The sequence below is a fragment of the Lynx canadensis genome, chromosome A3 (genome assembly GCF_007474595.2).
Source record: "Lynx canadensis isolate LIC74 chromosome A3, mLynCan4.pri.v2, whole genome shotgun sequence".
NCBI classification, from domain to species: Eukaryota; Metazoa; Chordata; class Mammalia; order Carnivora; family Felidae; genus Lynx; species Lynx canadensis.
Genome location: NC_044305.1, coordinates 10,924,570 through 10,941,789, shown reverse-complemented (window position 1 = coordinate 10,941,789; position 17,220 = coordinate 10,924,570). Strand labels below are relative to the sequence as shown.

Sequence of the window (17,220 nt, the reverse complement as noted above, 5' to 3'; positions counted from 1 at the left end):
ATCCGGGGACAAAACCTAGTCTGTCACATTCTTGCTGTGTCATCATGGACAAGTTGCTTAACCTCTCTGAGCCTCAACTTTCTGCACAACGGGGATGATAATACCACCCGCTATGGAGGGCTGTTTCGGAGAATTCAACATTCTAACGCTTGCACAGCCTGACATAGTCAGTGTCAACGGGAGCACTTGTATTAGTAGTCGTGGCATTCTCACGATTTTTGTTCCTCTGTGTGGATGCACATCTTCCTGTGGGTTCCGCTGGGTTCAAATCCCAGCTCTGCCACATGAGAGCTCTGTGACCAGGAACAAGATTGGCTTAGGGCAGAAATGAAGAAGGATGGAGGGGAGAGAGAGACACAGAGAGACGGAGACTGATGGCAAGCAACTTCCGCAGCATTCGGCCACCCCGGTTTGAGACTCTCCATTTTCCGCCCGGTCACCCTTGGAGATCTATCTGCCCCATTCTTTCAAAAGCGAGGGATTGATCTTTGTTCCCCAGGAGGCATCTGAGGTCCCGGAGTCTACAGACAGGGACTGAGATGTGACAGAAGCTCTGACCACCGTCTCCATGGTACTTTGTTACACGGCACCCCAACAGACTAAGACAATTGTCACTCACTGCTCTGAATGCTTCTCCTTCGGCATATTTGCCACAAGTCTGACGACTTAAGTGTGTGATAGTTTCTATAACAGGTAACAGTTTGAGAAACGGGACTGTGCTTTCCTCTTTGCCTCTTTGGGTAGACAGTCCTTCCCCTCGGTCCTCAGCTATCCATCTGCCCGGGGAAGATGTGCCTCCATACAGAGGACAAAAAGCAGGATCGTGGCGATATTCAGTTCCTTACAAATCAGAACAGATTTTGCCACAAGACAGTAGACTTAAAGGCCACCGCAGTGAGAAAACATTTATTGAATGTCCTTTAGGTACCAGCTAGCATAGCAAAGGCACAGTACTTTCCCAGACTGTCAGGAGAATAGAGGTCTCCCGTTACCTATGGCCCCAGGCTTGCTCCCCACGCAGAAGGAGCACACGCATGGATGAAGGACTTCCTCTCAGCTTCATTCTCAGCTTCAGCCCAGCGAGAGCGGAGGCACATGGGAGGGTGGTGGCACAGGGTATGGACACAGGGGCTATTGGGGCTCAAATCCCAGTTCCGCCATCCAAGAGCTCTGTGACCAGGAACAAATTATTTCACTTCTCCGTGCCTCAGTCTCCTCATCTATAAAACGGGACACGTCGCTTCTCGGCCTTTTGGCTAAGATCAAGGGTATAAAACAGGACACAGGCTACTTCCTCACAGTGTTGCTAGGCATATCTAATGAGTTACTGCTTAGTATAGACTCTGATATATAATGATTCTAAGTATCAGCTACTTCTTTATTATTTATTTACTTATTATATTTCTTTGTTTAATGTAAGTAGAGCCAGCTCCAAAGGCAGAGCTTTGCACTGATCCTCTGGGGGCTGGAGGAGGAAGTCGCGGGGAGGCCACTGCCCGCCAGTTTAATTTGGGAGATCATGAAAATGCTACAAGTTGCAAGGAGGGAAGCCTTCCCCAGTGTTGCACTTTCGCTGGCTACACGAGTCCTCCCGTGGCCGGGATGGGACTCGGGATGTTCCTTTTCGTGGGGGAGACGCTTTGTTAGGGTCGTGGGCAGCCCCGCAGGGTCCAGATGCGGTGGAGGCGAGGGCTCTGAGCCAGGGAAGCGACAAGTCAGCCAGGCAGGGCTCGGGGCCTAGACCGTGCGTTCTTCCAGCCGCCAGCTTCAGCCTCAAGGGCCAGAAGGGCCAGTAGTGATCCCCGGCAACAGACGTGGCTGGAGACCTCGCCTCCCCACCTCCGCCTGGGAGCCTCGGGGACTCTCCTGGGCCTCCAGACCCCGTGCCACCTTAGGGGGGCTGAGGATGGAGAAGGAAATCTGAGAGCGAGCATGACCTAAAGACCTAAAGTAGTGGATCAGATTCAATTGACCAGATTAGACTAAGTCTAGCGTTCTTCCTCGTTGCCCCGGGACTGGGGTTTGTGAGAAATCTCAGCTCAGTTACAGGATACAAAGAAAGGACACTTCTTTCTGCAGAGGCACGTGATAGCGTGGCCTAAGATGCAGCCTCAACGTCAGTCCCCCAGGGTGCCGCTCCTGGGGGCGGAACCGGTTCCATAAACACCCCCTCGATCAGTGAGGGTGCCGTTCAATCCTGCCTCTGACCGGCGACCAACAGGTGGCCCGTGTCTGGGAGTGGGGGAGGAGGAACTCTTTTCTCGGCTTCCTTGGGGGAAGGGGGTAGAGGGGGTCCCGCCGCCTGGCCTTCGCCCTCCTCTTCAGCGCGAGCGGGCCCACCGACTTGTCTCTAAGGAGGGAAAGTGACGAAAGTGACGCGACGCCACCTCCACCATTGGGGACTCAACCCTGCACACGTGGGCGCATACACACGTGCACAGCCCTAAGCACGCCCACGTGCGCCCGCACGCCCACGCGCATGCGCACCTGCACCCGCACGCACGCCCACGGGCAGGCGCACGCACGCGCCCTCCTGGCCTGGCCGGCTCGCTGCGCTGGAGACGGGGGACGCCGTGGCGGGGAATGGAGGGCCACACGCCCGAGAAGCAGTGAGTCCCGCCCGCACCGCCGAGCGAACTGGGAGGCAGATCCTGACCCTGAACCTTGAGACGCCCGGAGCCCCGCCGACACCTCGACGCGCCTGTGACGAAGCCTGAAGCCGAGGATCCGGCCGCCGCGCCTGCACCCCGACCCGCAGAAACCTGTGAGATCGTAGACGCGTGTTGTTTTAAGCCGCTAAGCTGTGGGGACATGCGTTACGCAGGGTAGATAACTAATCCAGCCCCTCATTAGCTCTGTGCCCCTGAACCAGCTACTTAACCTTATGTGTGTTCCTTGATCCGAAAAGGGGCATCGTAACTGCACCCCCACCTTACAGGTTCATTGTAAGGACCAAGAGAATGAATGAATGAATGAATGAACGAACGAACGAACGAGACACCTGGCTGGAGCAGTGAGTTTACACAATCAGGAAATGAAGCCCGAGGGGTGGGACAGAATGAAGCTGTAAAGAGCCCCCACCCCCACCCCGGGCAGCTGCCACAAGGCCGAGTGCCCAGCTGGGCCCCCAGGAAGGTCCGTCACCAAAGTGAAGCCCCACCCCCACCCTCACTTTGTCCCAGCGGGTTTCTCCTGGGGCTCGAAAGGACCAGTGCTCAGGGGTGCCTGTGGCCGGGGCGCCCAGCATCCTTCGCCCTCCACCCAGCCATCCCTACCCTGGGCTCTGCCATCCCTTCTTCGGGGATTATGTTCTCCTTGGGGCTGCTGTTGCCCAAAAGCTGGCCAGGCTCGGCGCCATGGAGACAAACAAGCCACAGCATCTGATAGCTCTAGAAACTGACCCCCGTGGGAGAGCCGCAGCCAGCTGGCATGAGTCCCAGGAGCTGGCCACGGCTCCTGGGCATCGGTCCTGGGGGTGACAGGGGCTTTAGCCTTCCCATGGCAACGGATGCCCGACTCCAAGTCAGAACAGACTTTAGACTTGGATACATGTCACAGGGCCTGGGAGTCTTAACAAATATCATGTCCAGCCCTCCCTGTCCCAGGTCTATGTCACCTCCAGACCTGAGCTGGACCCGTCATGGTGCCCACCTCTGAACCCCAGTTTTGAGTGCCCAGAGATGCGTACGTCTGTTCCCCATCTCATCTGGGGTTGGAGCCACTTGGGCAGAAGGGGCACAGAGGCCACAAGGCCATTGTCTGTCCTGCTCTCGCTCCTGAGCTGGGGATGCGAATCAGACCCTTGGTGTTCACAGGCATGGAGACTGGTTGCCAGCCCGTGGTAGTGGCTTGTGGTGACCCATCCCTCCTCCCGGGTCCTCCCCACTCAAGCCGACCCCACTTCTTAGATTCTGGGCACGTGGCTCTGGCCAAGCTGGGTGACAGCCAACATGGGCCCTGGTCTCCCAGTGAGGGGCAGGTACTAGCAGGAAGCTCCTGCACAGCGTGCGTGAGCAAGTTAGGAGCCTGGCCCTGACCCACAGCCAGAAGGCACAGGGCTCCTTCCTTCTCGTCCTGATTTTGCGTCTTCCCTACCGATGCCATACTATACATCACAGCGATTGGCAGAGGAGAATTTGCTCTGTGCCATTAGCTCCAGAAATCCCCATAAGCCCCCAAGGTAGGTTCTGCTATAATCCGTGTTACAGAGGGGCTGTCTCAGGCCTAGCTGGTCAGTGGAGAGGCAGGATTTGAACCCAGGCAGTCTGGCTTTGGGACAGTGCTCTCTGTGATGTGGCTGGCTCCTACAGGCTTGCCAGCCACTCTCTCAGCTGCTAACACCCTCCCCCGCCCTCCCCCCCCCCCCCCCCCCGCAAAGTTCTGCAGGCTGGCTTTGTTCTTGGATAGCCCCTGATCTGCCCAGGGGCCTCCAACTTTCTTGCTGGCTAAGAGAAGGCTCCTGGCTCTTCCTGCTGACAGAGTGGCTATTTCCCGGTCCCAAAGCCCCAGTTGTTGGAAATTACAATCCTTCCTCGTGGCTCCCAGCTCATGGCTTCGAGGGGCTCCTGATAGCACCCGTCTCCCATTAGCCAAAACAAATTATTTCTGTGGCCGTGACACAGGCGTGTTAAAAGGTAAACTGTCATACATCATCTGGCGGTGTACTCGTTTGTCTCTGGCAGGCCCCATTCCGGCCCTGCCAGGACCCCGCGCTCCCCTAGCTGTCAAAGAAACAGCTTCATCCTGCCTGCAAAGGCCTTTGCCAGGCCTGGCCCGGCCCGGCCCGGCCCAAGAAGTCGGGGGTTGAGGACCTGACAGAGTGAATCACTTTGTGAGCATTTAACAGCATTGTCCCGATGACGAATAAATCACACCTCGATGGACCATTTTTCAATCTGTAACCCCAAGTCAGGACTCCTAAAATGTTACCAGATGTCAAGGATGAAATGGATGCCTCCGGCACGCTCCTGCACGCGTGAGGGTCGCACGCCTCCTACCTGCTTCCTACCCGCAGGAGAGACGGGCACTAGCGATGTGAGGCAGAACGCAACTTCACGTTTGCCGCCGTGAAGACGTGAGCCAACCCCCCCACCCCCACCCGCCTTTCATAGCCTCTTTGTGGGAGATGTGTCTGGAGAGAGTGGAGAGAGGTGTGGGCCAGGAGACAGCATAGCTCAGATGGCTGGGATTCTGGGAGAGAGAGTACAGTGACTCGAAGCCCTTGGAATGGGGTTGGAGGGTCTCAGAACCTTGCCAGCTTTGGAGTCAGAAAGAAAAGGTTTGCTCCCAGATTTGCTATTTAGCAGCTGTGTGACCTTGAGCAAGGCAGTTCATCTCTCTGGCCTCAAACAGGGATAATCCTAGAACTCGCTTCACAAGGTTGTAGAGACGGGCTAAACGGGGGAAGGAATGAAAAGGGCACAGAAAAGTGCTCAGCACCTCGTATGTGCTGCACAAACTGTGTGGTAAGAGACGTGTTAGTAATAGCTAATGTTTACTAGGAGCAGTGTCCCCCCAGAAATTCATGTCTACCCAGAGACCTGGAGTGTGACCTTACTTGGGAGTCGAGTTTTGCCGATGTGGTTAGTTAAGACGAGGTCATACTGGACAGAGGTGGCCCCAAAGCCAATGATTGGCGTCCTTAGGAGGGGAAGAAGGCCACGTGAAGCCGGTGAATCGCTGCTTATTCATTTGTTGACCCGTCCGGGGCAAGTCCAACGGCAGCCGAGGCCGGCACCCGGGACCAGCATCTTCTGGCCCGTTCGACACCCTCAAACAACCCCTAAGGTCACCCCTGGATTTCTGCGATCTGGATTTGCTGTCATTGCTGCTGCTAGGTCGGGGGGTAGGGTGGAGCGGGGCAAGATGCAGGCCAGACCACACGTTATGGTGCCGTCCCAACAGCAAAGATCCCCTACGCTGGGTCAGGAGTGTTTTTCCACCAGGAAACAAGAACAGTTCATGTGAGTTTGTTCACCCTTTGTCCCAGGATACAAAAATGTGAGAAATGCACAAGGGCTCTGGCCACAGAGGGACACTGCATCTCGCCCCCGAGATCCATTTCCTGCACAGGGCTGAGGGTCAGGGCAAAGACCCCTGCAGGGAGAGTCAGGACGAGTACCGCCCTGCTGCGCGCTTGCCGTGGGGAGCCAGAGAGGCTCCCCTTTCTCTGGGCCCTGCTTTTCTTATCTGTAAAATGGGGGTGGTGATGCCTGATGCCTGGTCCCTGAGCTCACAGAGTTAAGCTCTAGCAGATGTCATCACTGCAGGTAAGGTCCTCTTGGGCTCTTTTCCTCTTGTTCTCCCAAAGAGGTCAACCGCATGAGACATGAGTCCCTCTCTCAGTGCCTCCCCCAGCCCCCACTTTATAACAAGCCGCCTTGACCCTGGCAGTCAGTCCGTATGTATCCACTAAGCACCAACTGCATGCACGATGCCGTGCCCGTCTCTGGGAGGATATTTACAGTTGTCAACACTGTTGATTAACAGTGTCAGCAATGGCCACTGTTTATTGAGCATTTGCTAGATCCAAAGCCTTGCGTGCTTTGCCTCTCTTAATCCTCGCAGCACATCTGTAAGACAGTGTCATCAGAACCCCGGTTTTTGAGAGAAAACTCCGTTCGGAGGGAATACGACTTGCCCAAGTCCACACGGTTAGTCTGGCCTCCCTTTCTACCCTGCTTCCAAATGAGTCATCACTGCCTGCAGGCGCCCACAGCCCAGTGCAGTGATGAGACCCACCCATAATGAGACATTCCTAACACAAGCTTGTACTTCTCACGTCTGACATGGTGTCAGACACTTCATAGTGTTACGTCACTAAGACCTCCCAAGACCTTCCTGAGAAGTTGTTGCCATTATTATTGTTATTGTCCTGCTTAAACAGATGAGGACACACAAGTCCAGGGGGTTGTGTGGGTGGGAGTGCTAGAAAGTCAGGACCAAATCCAGCCTTCTTCCGCAGCTCAGATTCTCAGTCACTACTCATTTTTGCCTCCCTCAAGGGAGCCGGATTCCGTTGGTGCTCAATCAGTACAGAGACAGACAAGGGTGTTGGAATCCAGATCCCGGCAGGCTTCCTGGAGGAAGAGGATTGCAGAGGATGGGCAGAACCTGCATGGCACAGATTTCCTGTCTCCAGACCACCTCAGGGCATCTGTCAGGAACCTGGGAGCTGGATGGCCCAGCCCCAACCTTCTGAAACTCACTTCGTGGCGCCTCACTCCCCTGAGGGACTCCAGAGGAATCTGTCCCACCTAACCCCGCCTCCCACAGGCCTGTCTGCATGCCAGGCCAGGGCTGGCCCTTCACCCACAGACCTCTCATTCTGCAGGCCCCAGCAAGGAAAATCAGAGCCAAGGTTATCGTGGGGGTCACATACCTTAGGGGAGGGGTGGGTATACAAAGCCACAGGCTATTCAATGCAGCATTATTTGCGATCACAAAAGATTGGAACCAGTCTCACGTCCATCAGCAGGGGACTAGGTTAAGATACTTTGGCGTGATCACCTACGACTCAGGTGTCCACGGGGGAAGAGCGGGAGGCCTGTGAGTAAATCCTAAAAGCTGACATTTATGAGGGACTTGACCCTCTCCCGAGTGCGTTAACTCATTTGACCCTACGTCAATCTCAGGAGGAGAGACCGTTATCACTTTAAAGTGAGGAAACCGAGGCACCAAGAGGTCGAGTCCCCTGCCCACCGCTCACGGCTCTGAGCAACACAGCTGGGCTTGGTGCAGGCGGTGCGTGTCAGAGCCCCGCTCAGAAGCACCCTGCCACGTGGCCTCATGGCTCCTCTGTCCCAGGGGCCCCTCTGCCGGGAACTCCCCAGAACCTGGGAGAGGAGAGAACCACACAGATGACCTTCACCCCCTCCCGGCCCACGCTGGCCTGGGGGAGCAGGTGTAACCAGAGGAGCCCGACTGAAGCCTCCCGCGTCTGCAACAGATTGTGATAACTCGGACGCGGTGGTAGCCAGCTTCTCTCCACAGTCAATTATGGCCAGCGGGGGCCCACTGGTTATTTTTATAGCCTTTCCTGGAGTCATGACAAGGAAAACTAAACGAGCCACAGGACCCCTTTCATCACTAACAGCCGGGTTTCACAGTTGGGGGTGGAGGAAGGACAGAAAAAAATCACTTTTTTTCCCCACTTTTGAGCTAATCAACAGAACTCAAGGCTGGGCGGCCAACGTGTTGGTGTTGAGAAAAGCTGTTCTCAAGCAGAACTAATTGGCAACAGGAATGGAATCTTTTCCCCCAAAAAAGTATAAACACGCTTGATCCCTGGGAATTACCCTTTGGAATAGGTATTCCAGACATGTTGTGTGCAACTGCACGGCCCTTCGGCTCACACAGGCGAGGCCAGAGGCGGCCTGCACTGCTTGTGGCTCAGCCTGGTCAGCCTTGTTCTCAGCGGGATGGTCACAAAGGCCAGTGGCCCAAACCAGCCCAGCCCGGAGTGGACATTTGCTCTCCTGCTGCCCCGTACCCCTTCCTTCCTCCTAGAAACAGCAGTTGGTTTTGGGATACCTCATGCCCTGATTGCAGACGCTGGTTTGGGTGGAATTCATTCCCTCTCTCCTCCGGGGCTGAGCCCTGGTAGGTGTAAGCCAGTGAACAGATTCCAGGAAATTTTTAGGAATAGGCACACACCCCAATAAGAAACAATAAGATACAAAAAGGAACATTTAATGACGCTTCTAGAAAAGAGAGCTCTTGCCATTTTTAGAGGCGCAGAGAGGTTGAAGCAACCTACCCAGAGGCACACAGCATAGTAGAAGGGGATCCAGGATACGAACCCAGGTCTGTAGGATTGAGGAGTTTTTTTTGACATTTGACTTCTAGGCTCTACCAAGAGGTGGCGTAACCTCGCGAGGAAGCCAGACGAGACGGATTCAGACCCATCTCTGCGGTTTACCACCTGTGTGATTTCAGGCAAGTTACTTAACCTCTCTGCACCTCAGTTTCCGTATCCGTGAAGTGGGGCCTAAAAGAGCACCTCTATCTGTGGGCTCTGAGGGTCGAGTGGATTAACAGCAGTACATGTAGGGTGTGAGCAACTGTACCTGTCACCGAGTGAGGATCTGTCCCCACCCGCGACACTCTGTTGCCCCCGCATGGGAAGAGCCAGACCGACTAACGGCTAGAGAAGGGGAGGAAGGCGAGAGCAGTGCTGTCCGGGCAAGGTCTGTGATCCCTCCTCCGCGTTTTCCCCCCTGTGGCATGGCTCTCGGGCTCGGCTCCTCTCCAGGAACAGCCACACCGCAAGGATGTGAGACATCACGAACCCGCAGCCCGGTCGAGGCTTTTGGATATTCTTAGACCCAGAGATGCACAGTCAGTGGCAGCGGGGCCTGTCCGCGGTGGTGGTGGTAAAGAGCGGGGGGAGGTGCCACCCGGTCGCGTGGCAAAAAGGAAGACGTCAGACAAATGCCCTGTGGCAGGGGGCTCGCGTGAATTGGCGCAGCCACGCCGGGAAATAGTTCAGGACGTTATTTCCCGTTTCCTGCACCCCAGCAGGTGCGCTTCTGGGAATGCATGTGAGACCCACGCCGGCGTGCACGGCCCGGGACAGGTGCAGGAATGCTCAAAGCAGCGCCTTTCAGTTTTGCAGACAGACAGGTGGGAAGCACCCCAAATGCCTGCGGACGGGGAACACAAGTGGCGACGTGCCGCGTCATAGCACACGACAATAGAAAAGAAAGAAACGAGGAGCCGTGTGCCATCACGGGGGTAAATTTTAGTGGCAGATGCTTTATGAGAACATAAGTGGCGCAAGACAACATATATCTTTTTATAACCTTTAAAATTAGTGAAAGTCAATATATCATTTTTGTATAAACGCAGAAGCTATATAATTTTTTTCTAAACAAGGGAAGTCGGGATGATGAAAACATTCTGCGAGGGGACAGTGGTGTCAGTTGTATGACACTGAGAGTGTGTTCGATGCCATTATAAACTTGAAAATGGTTAAAGTGGTAAATTTTATGTATATTTTTGCACTAATTGAAAAAGCCTTTTTAATGTTGATTTGAGAGAGAGAGAGCATGCGCATGAGTGTGAGCAGGGGAGGCGCAGAGAGAGAGGGAGACAGAGGATCCGAAGCAGGCTCCAGGCTCCAGGCTCCGAGCTGTCAGCACAGAGCCCAGTGTGGGGCTCAAATCCACAACGGTGAGATCGTGCCCTGAGCAAAACCAAGAGTCAGACGCTTAACCGACTGAGCCCCCCTGGGTGACCCGCCACAGTTTTTTTTTAAAAAACCATAGGAAGATAAACACAAAATTTAAGCTCATACCTCCTGCAGCGGGAAGGAGCATGTAAGCAGATGTAAATAGTTGTGAAAGTTCTAGTTCCTGGGCTGGATGGTGGCTATACAGGGTTTTTTGTTGTTGTTGTTTTTTTTTAATGTTTATTTATCTTTGAGAGAGCAAGACAGAGCACAAGCAGGGGAGGGGCAGAGAGAGAGGGAGACACAGAATCCGAAGCAGCTCCAGGCTCTGAGCTGTCAGCACAGAGCCCGACACGGGGCTCAAACTCACGAGCTGTGAGATCATGACCTGAGCTGAAGTCGGACACTCAACCGACTGAGCCACCCAGGCGCCCCAATATACAGGGGTTTTTATAAATAAATGTAGTGAGACTGCTTGATGGAAGGGGGTGGGACCGTTCCAGGGCCTCTCTCAGCGTGTCTTGAGAAGGTTATGATTAACTCGCTTCTACCTGACGTCCGCTTTAGAAGTCGAGGAAAGCTCTCGGGACCAGGGGTCTAACGGCTGCTGGACCAGTGAGCAAGGCCTTCAGCCATTCCCTCTGGTGTGAACCAGGCGTGGGACTCTTTGGTCCCTGGTGGGTGGGGGCACCCGGTGGTGCATTTAGAGGGCATGTGTATGCCACATGCTTCCTCCTGCAGGGGATTCCTGTCCCCTCACTCGTTTGGAAGGCAGTGCTGGGCATGCTCCTCAGAGGGGGGCTCCCAGCCACACGGGGGCGGGGATGGTGGGTCCAGCTCAGGGGACAGCCGGGTGACAGCCCCCTGGCCACAACAGAATCCCATAATCTGCCTGATTCCCAGCGTGTCCGCACACAGGTGTGGAGATGGTGTTGTTTACAGGGCCCTCCGTGCCCACCTGAGATAGATGAGAGGGGTGAGCACAGGGGCCACGTGAAGAGTCCAGAATGTGAGCTGGGGTTGGTCTGACAACACATCCAGCTGACTCTCACTGTTATGCAAATGAACGGCCACTGCATAAGTTGGCACAGGCTATTAGAATGTGGCATTCATAAATGAAATGTAGCGTGTGGCTAGAGATTCCTGGTGACCCTAATTCAGGGTTCTCCCAAAAAAATCTGACTGCCTTGTCACCCTTGGCAACATAGCAAGGCAGGTATTTCCACAAGTATTAATTGAGTGCCTTTATTGAGTGCCTACTCTGGAATATAACACTGAACAAAATAGGCAAAAAAAAAAAACCCCAAAAACCTGTGCCCTCAGGAAACTCACATTCCAGTAGGGGACATTTAAGAAAAGAAAATGATATAGTATGGTAGATGATGATAAGTGGTAAGGAGTCAGCCGTATGGAAAACGAGTGTCCCAGGCAGAAGGGAAAGCAATGCAAAGGTCCTGAGGCAGGACTGTGCCTAGCACAACTGAGAACAGCAAGTGTAGCAAGGAGGAGAGCAGGGGGGTAAGTCCCACATCCTGCTGGGCCCTGTGGGCATGGTGAGGCCTCAGCCTTTTACTCTGGGTGAGGTGGGACCAGAACTGAGAGGCATAGGGTGTTTTGAGCAGAGGAGGGACGGGATCTGATTTCATTTTAACAGGACCCCACCGGCTGCAGGTAGAGAATAGACTGTCAGAGAAGCAAGAAAAGCAGAGACACCAATGGGGAGGTAACTACCACAGTCCAGAGACAAATGGCCTCTTGCACCAGGGTGAGGGCAGAGTGGGGACAGGAAGCGGTTAAAGGAAAAGCCAATAGAATTTCTTTTTTACTGAAAAGTGGAAACAGCTGGGTTCTACTTGTGTGTTTTGGGGTCACGAAAGTTTGCGATGTGGTTATCAAAATGGATCCCTTCTTCCAGCTTCCTGGGGCTTCCGATACACAGGCATTGAAAGGAATGTTTTAAGGACGCCTGGGTGGCTCAGTCGGTTAAGTGTCTGACTCTTGGTTTCAGCGAAGGACTCTTGGTTTCGTGAAAGTCACAATTCATGAGTTCGAGCCCCGCGTTGGGCTCTGTGCTGACATCTTGGGATTCTCTCCCTCCCTGTCTCTCTGCCCCTTCCTGCCTCTTTCTCAAAATAAATAAACCTTAGAAAATTTGAAAGGCATGCTTTAGGTCTCCATGAGCTAACGTGGATGAACACTCGGGATATATTGGCAGGTGAGAAAAGGAAGATACAAAATAGAATATATAGAAAGATCCCATTTTTGAAAATTGAAATTACAAAAAAAAGAACGATGTGAAAATGGCTGAATGAATGGTCTGGAAGAATAGACACATGACTCTCCACTGTGGTTACCTGGAAGGGGGGCCACTGGGATTTAAGCTCAGGATCGACCTCCGGACCACACAAAATAAGTATAAAACCCACTTTTAATTCTCTTTAAAATTGCAATGAGGCGTGCCTGGGTGGCTGAGTCGGTTGGGCTTCCGACTTCGGCTCAGGTCATGATCTCGCAGTTTGTGGGTTCGAGCCCCACGTCGGGCTCTTTGCTGACAGCTCGGAGCCTCAGCCTGCTTCGGATTCTGTGCCTCCCTCTCTCTCTGCCCCTCCCCCGCACTTGCTCACTCTCTCTTTCTCTCTCTCTAAAAAACAAATAAACATTAAAAAAAATTGCACCGAGCATGGCTCTGTTCTTGCCATCGGAGCTGCGCTTCTCTTAGCCCATGACCCCACCTGGGCCTCCTCCTTGGCCTCGACCGTAAGAGACGGAACTCTGGAATGAGAAATACTTTCCTCTCCTTGCTGGCTTGGGAGATCTGGAAAAGGCCCACCTGGCTCCCAGGGTTTCTAAAAATAGAAAGTTGTCTTAACTTTCCTATAGGTTTGGCTTAGCTGTTCCTTCTACTGGTTCCAAGATGCCGTTTCTGTTAGAGAATCATGCTTTGCACATGAAAATGAAGTGTGGTGGGGGCGAGCCCTTAAGCGGATGGAATTAACCCATGAGGGGTCGCCAGAAAGGCCCCTACATGCGGAGCCAATGAAGGCAGCGAGGAGCCCGGGGCCTTTGCCACTGCCCATGTAGACGACACCTTCTACCCTACCCAGTCTCTGCATCCATTCCAGTGCTCGGAGGAGAGGAGAGGAGTTGGACTATTGATGTGTTCTAGGCAAGAGGAGGAAGCTGAAGCATTTATGTCCTGGCTTTGAGTCTGGAGTCTTAACTCTCATGGAGTGAGGGCTGAGGATGGCCCAGGACAGGATTTCTGAGACTCTGAGCACAAGCATATGTGCCGCGGGGCCATTGGTGTGCTGGTCAAGGTTAACACCCAGCCTCCAGGGGAGATCGAGTGTGCGTGCGTGTGTGTGTGCGTGTGTGTGCACACAGATGCACGTACCCACATACACACTTAGGTTTATTACAGATTGTACCGAAGTAAAGGATGAGTCGCACACAATTTACAAATACAGATAAGATGTGTGGGCTTCGTACGCTCAACTGATTCACCCAGGGTGGTTTTGTTGATTTTTGCCCCCAACTCTTGTACCTGTAATCAGCCCGTGGTCACAACTGATGAGTGAGGGCAAGTCTGGAAATTACGTCTGGAAAAACACTCACCAGTTACAACCGATGAGTGAGGAAAGCTGGTTGGGATCTTCCATCCCCTTAAGGAATAAGACAAAACTGATACAACGAAGTGTATCGGAGTTGATTCATCTGTCAGCGAAGGGAGCAAGTGCCTTCGTTTTGGCACTCTTCACAAGAAACAGCCGCGGAGGTGCCACTTTTATGCCTAATCTGCGTCATTAACATTTCCTGTCTCCTTTCTCAAATCTAGACAAGGGACAGATCGAGCCCTGAGTTGTACTGTTACCAGTTCCCGTGGCGTAACGACTCCCGCCGTGGCCGATTTCAGGCTGCCGACTAGAAGTCACTCCGCCCGGCCTTGGGGACAGACGTGCAGCGGCAGACAGGTACCAGGTACCGCGGGAACATTCCTAACAGCGACGCGTACTTTCAGAAATGGAAAGCGATGGGCTTTGATTACTTCCTCCCTTTGCAGCATCATTTATTTGGTTACAAGCTCATGAAACTTAATTTTTAATAATGGCTCTGTTTGGCGAGTTCACCAGGTTTCTGAAAATGTGACACTTGGCTTTCCAGAGCCGGTACAAGCTGGCTCCAACACACCGCTGTGTAGGGAGCACGTGGCAGAGAGTGTCCCGGGTTGGGGAGGAAGCTCTTCCCTCCGTCTCTGCCCAGAACCCACAGCGGCTTGGGTACGGAAAGGGTAGGGGCTCTGGGAACCTCAGATGGACAGTGGCCTTGGGGGCAGAGGCAAGAGGAAGCCGGAGAGGACAAGCAGGGCAAGAGCCCAGTCGGTGGGCATATGTGAGACACCGCTCTGCAGCCCCCCAGAAAGATCTGGGGGGTCCTGGGGGCGGTGCTGAGTTTCCGCTGCAGGGTAGGTGACGGCTTCCCAGCCAGCACGCATCTGGGCTCAATCACTCCCCACAAAAGCAACCCGTTCGGCTCCCAAAGGCCTGTGACCGCTGACGTCAGTAACGAGGCACTTCGTGCCATCGGTCTCTTCTTCAGGCCCGCCTTTGTGCCAGCCTCCGGCGCCTTCCTGGTGGCAGGGCTCTGAGGGGGACCGTCCTCTCCTAGAAGCTTCTTGAGCACTTAAGTGCCCTCCAACCAGAGTCACAGAGTTTTAGAGTCGCAAAGAGATTTCAGAGATTTCCTAAAATAATCCCCTCGTTGTGTAGATGAGGAAACACAGAGGCCCAGAGACGGGAGGTGACAGAGGCCCAGAGATGGGACGTGAGTTGCTCAGGGCTACAAGAAAAATCCAGGGCAGAAGTGGGTAGGGTGACCTATCGTCCCTGTGTGCCCAGCACCGAGGGGACTGCCGGGCCCCCACCCAGGTCTCAGCTGGAGCCCAAGACAGAGGGCCTGAGCCAGTCGCTGAAAGGAAGGAGGCCTGAGCCAGAGGTGCTGCAAGATGGAATTTTCCAAGAGAAGAGAGGAGAGGAGGCCACATCGTGGTGCTGGGATCTCCAGCTCCGCCCGGAGGCCTGTTCCCCGTGGGATCTCCCACCTGCCGGCTGTGTCATTGTAACATGCGTCCCTCCGTCCCTCCCTCCGTGCCAGGGAGACGCTCGGAGACTTTTATCTGTGTCTTATCTCTGGCTGCCGCTGCCACAGCTGTGGGGATGTCTATGCAAATAGCCGCCGATAATATTAATACGTGATTCCCCCAGGGGAGGCGGTGGAAAGCGCTGTATGTGTTTCACAATTCTGTTCCGTCCAGAGGAGGAGTGGGGGCCCAGAATGATTCGAAACAGATTTTTGGAAAGGCAGAATAAAATTGGAACAAAACCCAGTAGAGGCATGTGCCACTCTCCCCACGCCCAGCCCTCTCCACCCCTGCCTGATACTAACCCTCCTGTCCTGCCCCCAGGAGCCTCCCACGGCAGGGGAGCAGGGTGGCGGGCACAGCGCCTGGTGCCGGGCACTCTTCCTTCAAGCCGGGGGCCCCTGCCCATCCCAGGACGTGGGCCACCCTAGGCGGACATACCGTCCGGAGGTACAGCCTGCTCAGCCTGTGGCTTCCTCTGACTTCCCTGCCCCCCTCCTACAGGGAATGCTCCCCTTGACACCCCCTCCTCCTCCAGCCCTGCTTCCTGGGGAGATCACAGAACCCTAGATCAGGAAACAGCCCACTGGAAGCAGAAAGTGCAAGTCAGAAAGACAGAGACCTGATTCCGATCTCTGCCGCTGACCAGCCGTGTGACCTTGGGCAAGTCACTTCACTTCTCTGAGCCTCTCTTTGCTCAGTGTACAACGAGGGCAATAATACCAGGCGCACCAGAGGCTCATGGGGATTCCCTGGGCTGGAGCTTCGCAAATGCCAAGCACGGCGCCTGACATTGGCAGATAACACCAGAGACACGGTCCTAGTGAGAGCCCCTTGAAGATCAGCTGTCGACCCACTCCGCGTCAGCGACGGACACACGGAGGCCCGCCTCCGGGAAAGGGAGAGAACTTGCCCGAGGCCACACAGCGGCCCCTGCAATCCCATCCCGCCTCTTCCTCACAGCCTCCCTTCCCGGTGGAGCACCAGGGCGGAGTGTGAGGGGGGGCCGCCCTCCTCACACCTCACCTCCCTCTAGCGTCTGGTCCACACGCCAGCACTCACCATGGAGCAGGTACGGACTTTCAGGCCCGGTCACGCGTCCTCCTCCAGGCAGCCTGGCTTTCTCTGCCGCCCAGGCGAGCGTCGGCTGCCGGTTCCCATCCAGGACTAGAGTCGAGCTAGGACTCGGGGAAGCCAGTCCAGACTGGCCACTCAGAAGGTCGCTTCCGAGGAGCCCACTGTCCCCCAGGCTTCCTTGTGGTGCTGCAGGACGTGGGACGGCACGCTGCAGGGCTCCGATAGCACGGCCCGGCTCTTATCTGGCCCGTGTCAGGGTGCGGGCAGCGGGAGCCCGGGTTCCAGGAAGCCCGCCTGGGGCCCCCCCGGCCGGCCGCTCTCCCCGGATGCTGCCTGCTGCCGTGGATGTAGCCGATTGCCCGTCAGTGTCACTGAGCTCTGCCACGGAGGATTCCATGCTGGCCCCCAGCAGGCGGGGCCCCCACCCCTTCACGTCCCACCCCCCACTCCCATCTTGGCAAGGGGACGGGAAAAGGCAGCTAATTTCGAGTCCGCACAGCGCTTGTGGTCGTGTCCTGAACTCTCCACGATTAATCACGGAGCATCTGATTTCTGCTTTGCCTCAGAGGGGGGTGTGGGGACGCCTGGAAGTTTCTGTTTACTCCATTCTGCGCCGGGGCTGTGTGCTAATCACAAACAGACAGGGACGCAGCCTTGCCCTGCCTCCCCTGCCTCTGCCTCCCCTTCTTACCTTGCCACTTTCAAGTCCCCTCCTCGCTTTCTCTCCTTTTCCTCCTTTCTTCCCTCCTCCCCATGCGACCCCCTCTGTCTGTCGGATCTGATCCTGCACACACCCCTTCCTGTGCTCCTTGTTTCCCGGGTGTCCCATTGTCCC

General features: G+C 54.9%; 1 protein-coding gene across 1 annotated transcript in view; it reads right to left on the bottom strand.

The window, feature by feature from the left end:
- The window catches only part of RIPOR3 (RIPOR family member 3), a 74,474-nt gene extending 58,020 nt beyond the window's left edge, over positions 1-16,454 (bottom strand). The window contains exon 1 of the mRNA XM_030309402.1: positions 16,371-16,454. Coding sequence (XP_030165262.1) covers positions 16,371-16,373 — 3 coding nt within the window. The 5' untranslated portion in view covers positions 16,374-16,454. The remainder of the gene's footprint in view (positions 1-16,370) is intronic.
- Positions 16,455-17,220: the final 766 nt, after the last annotated feature.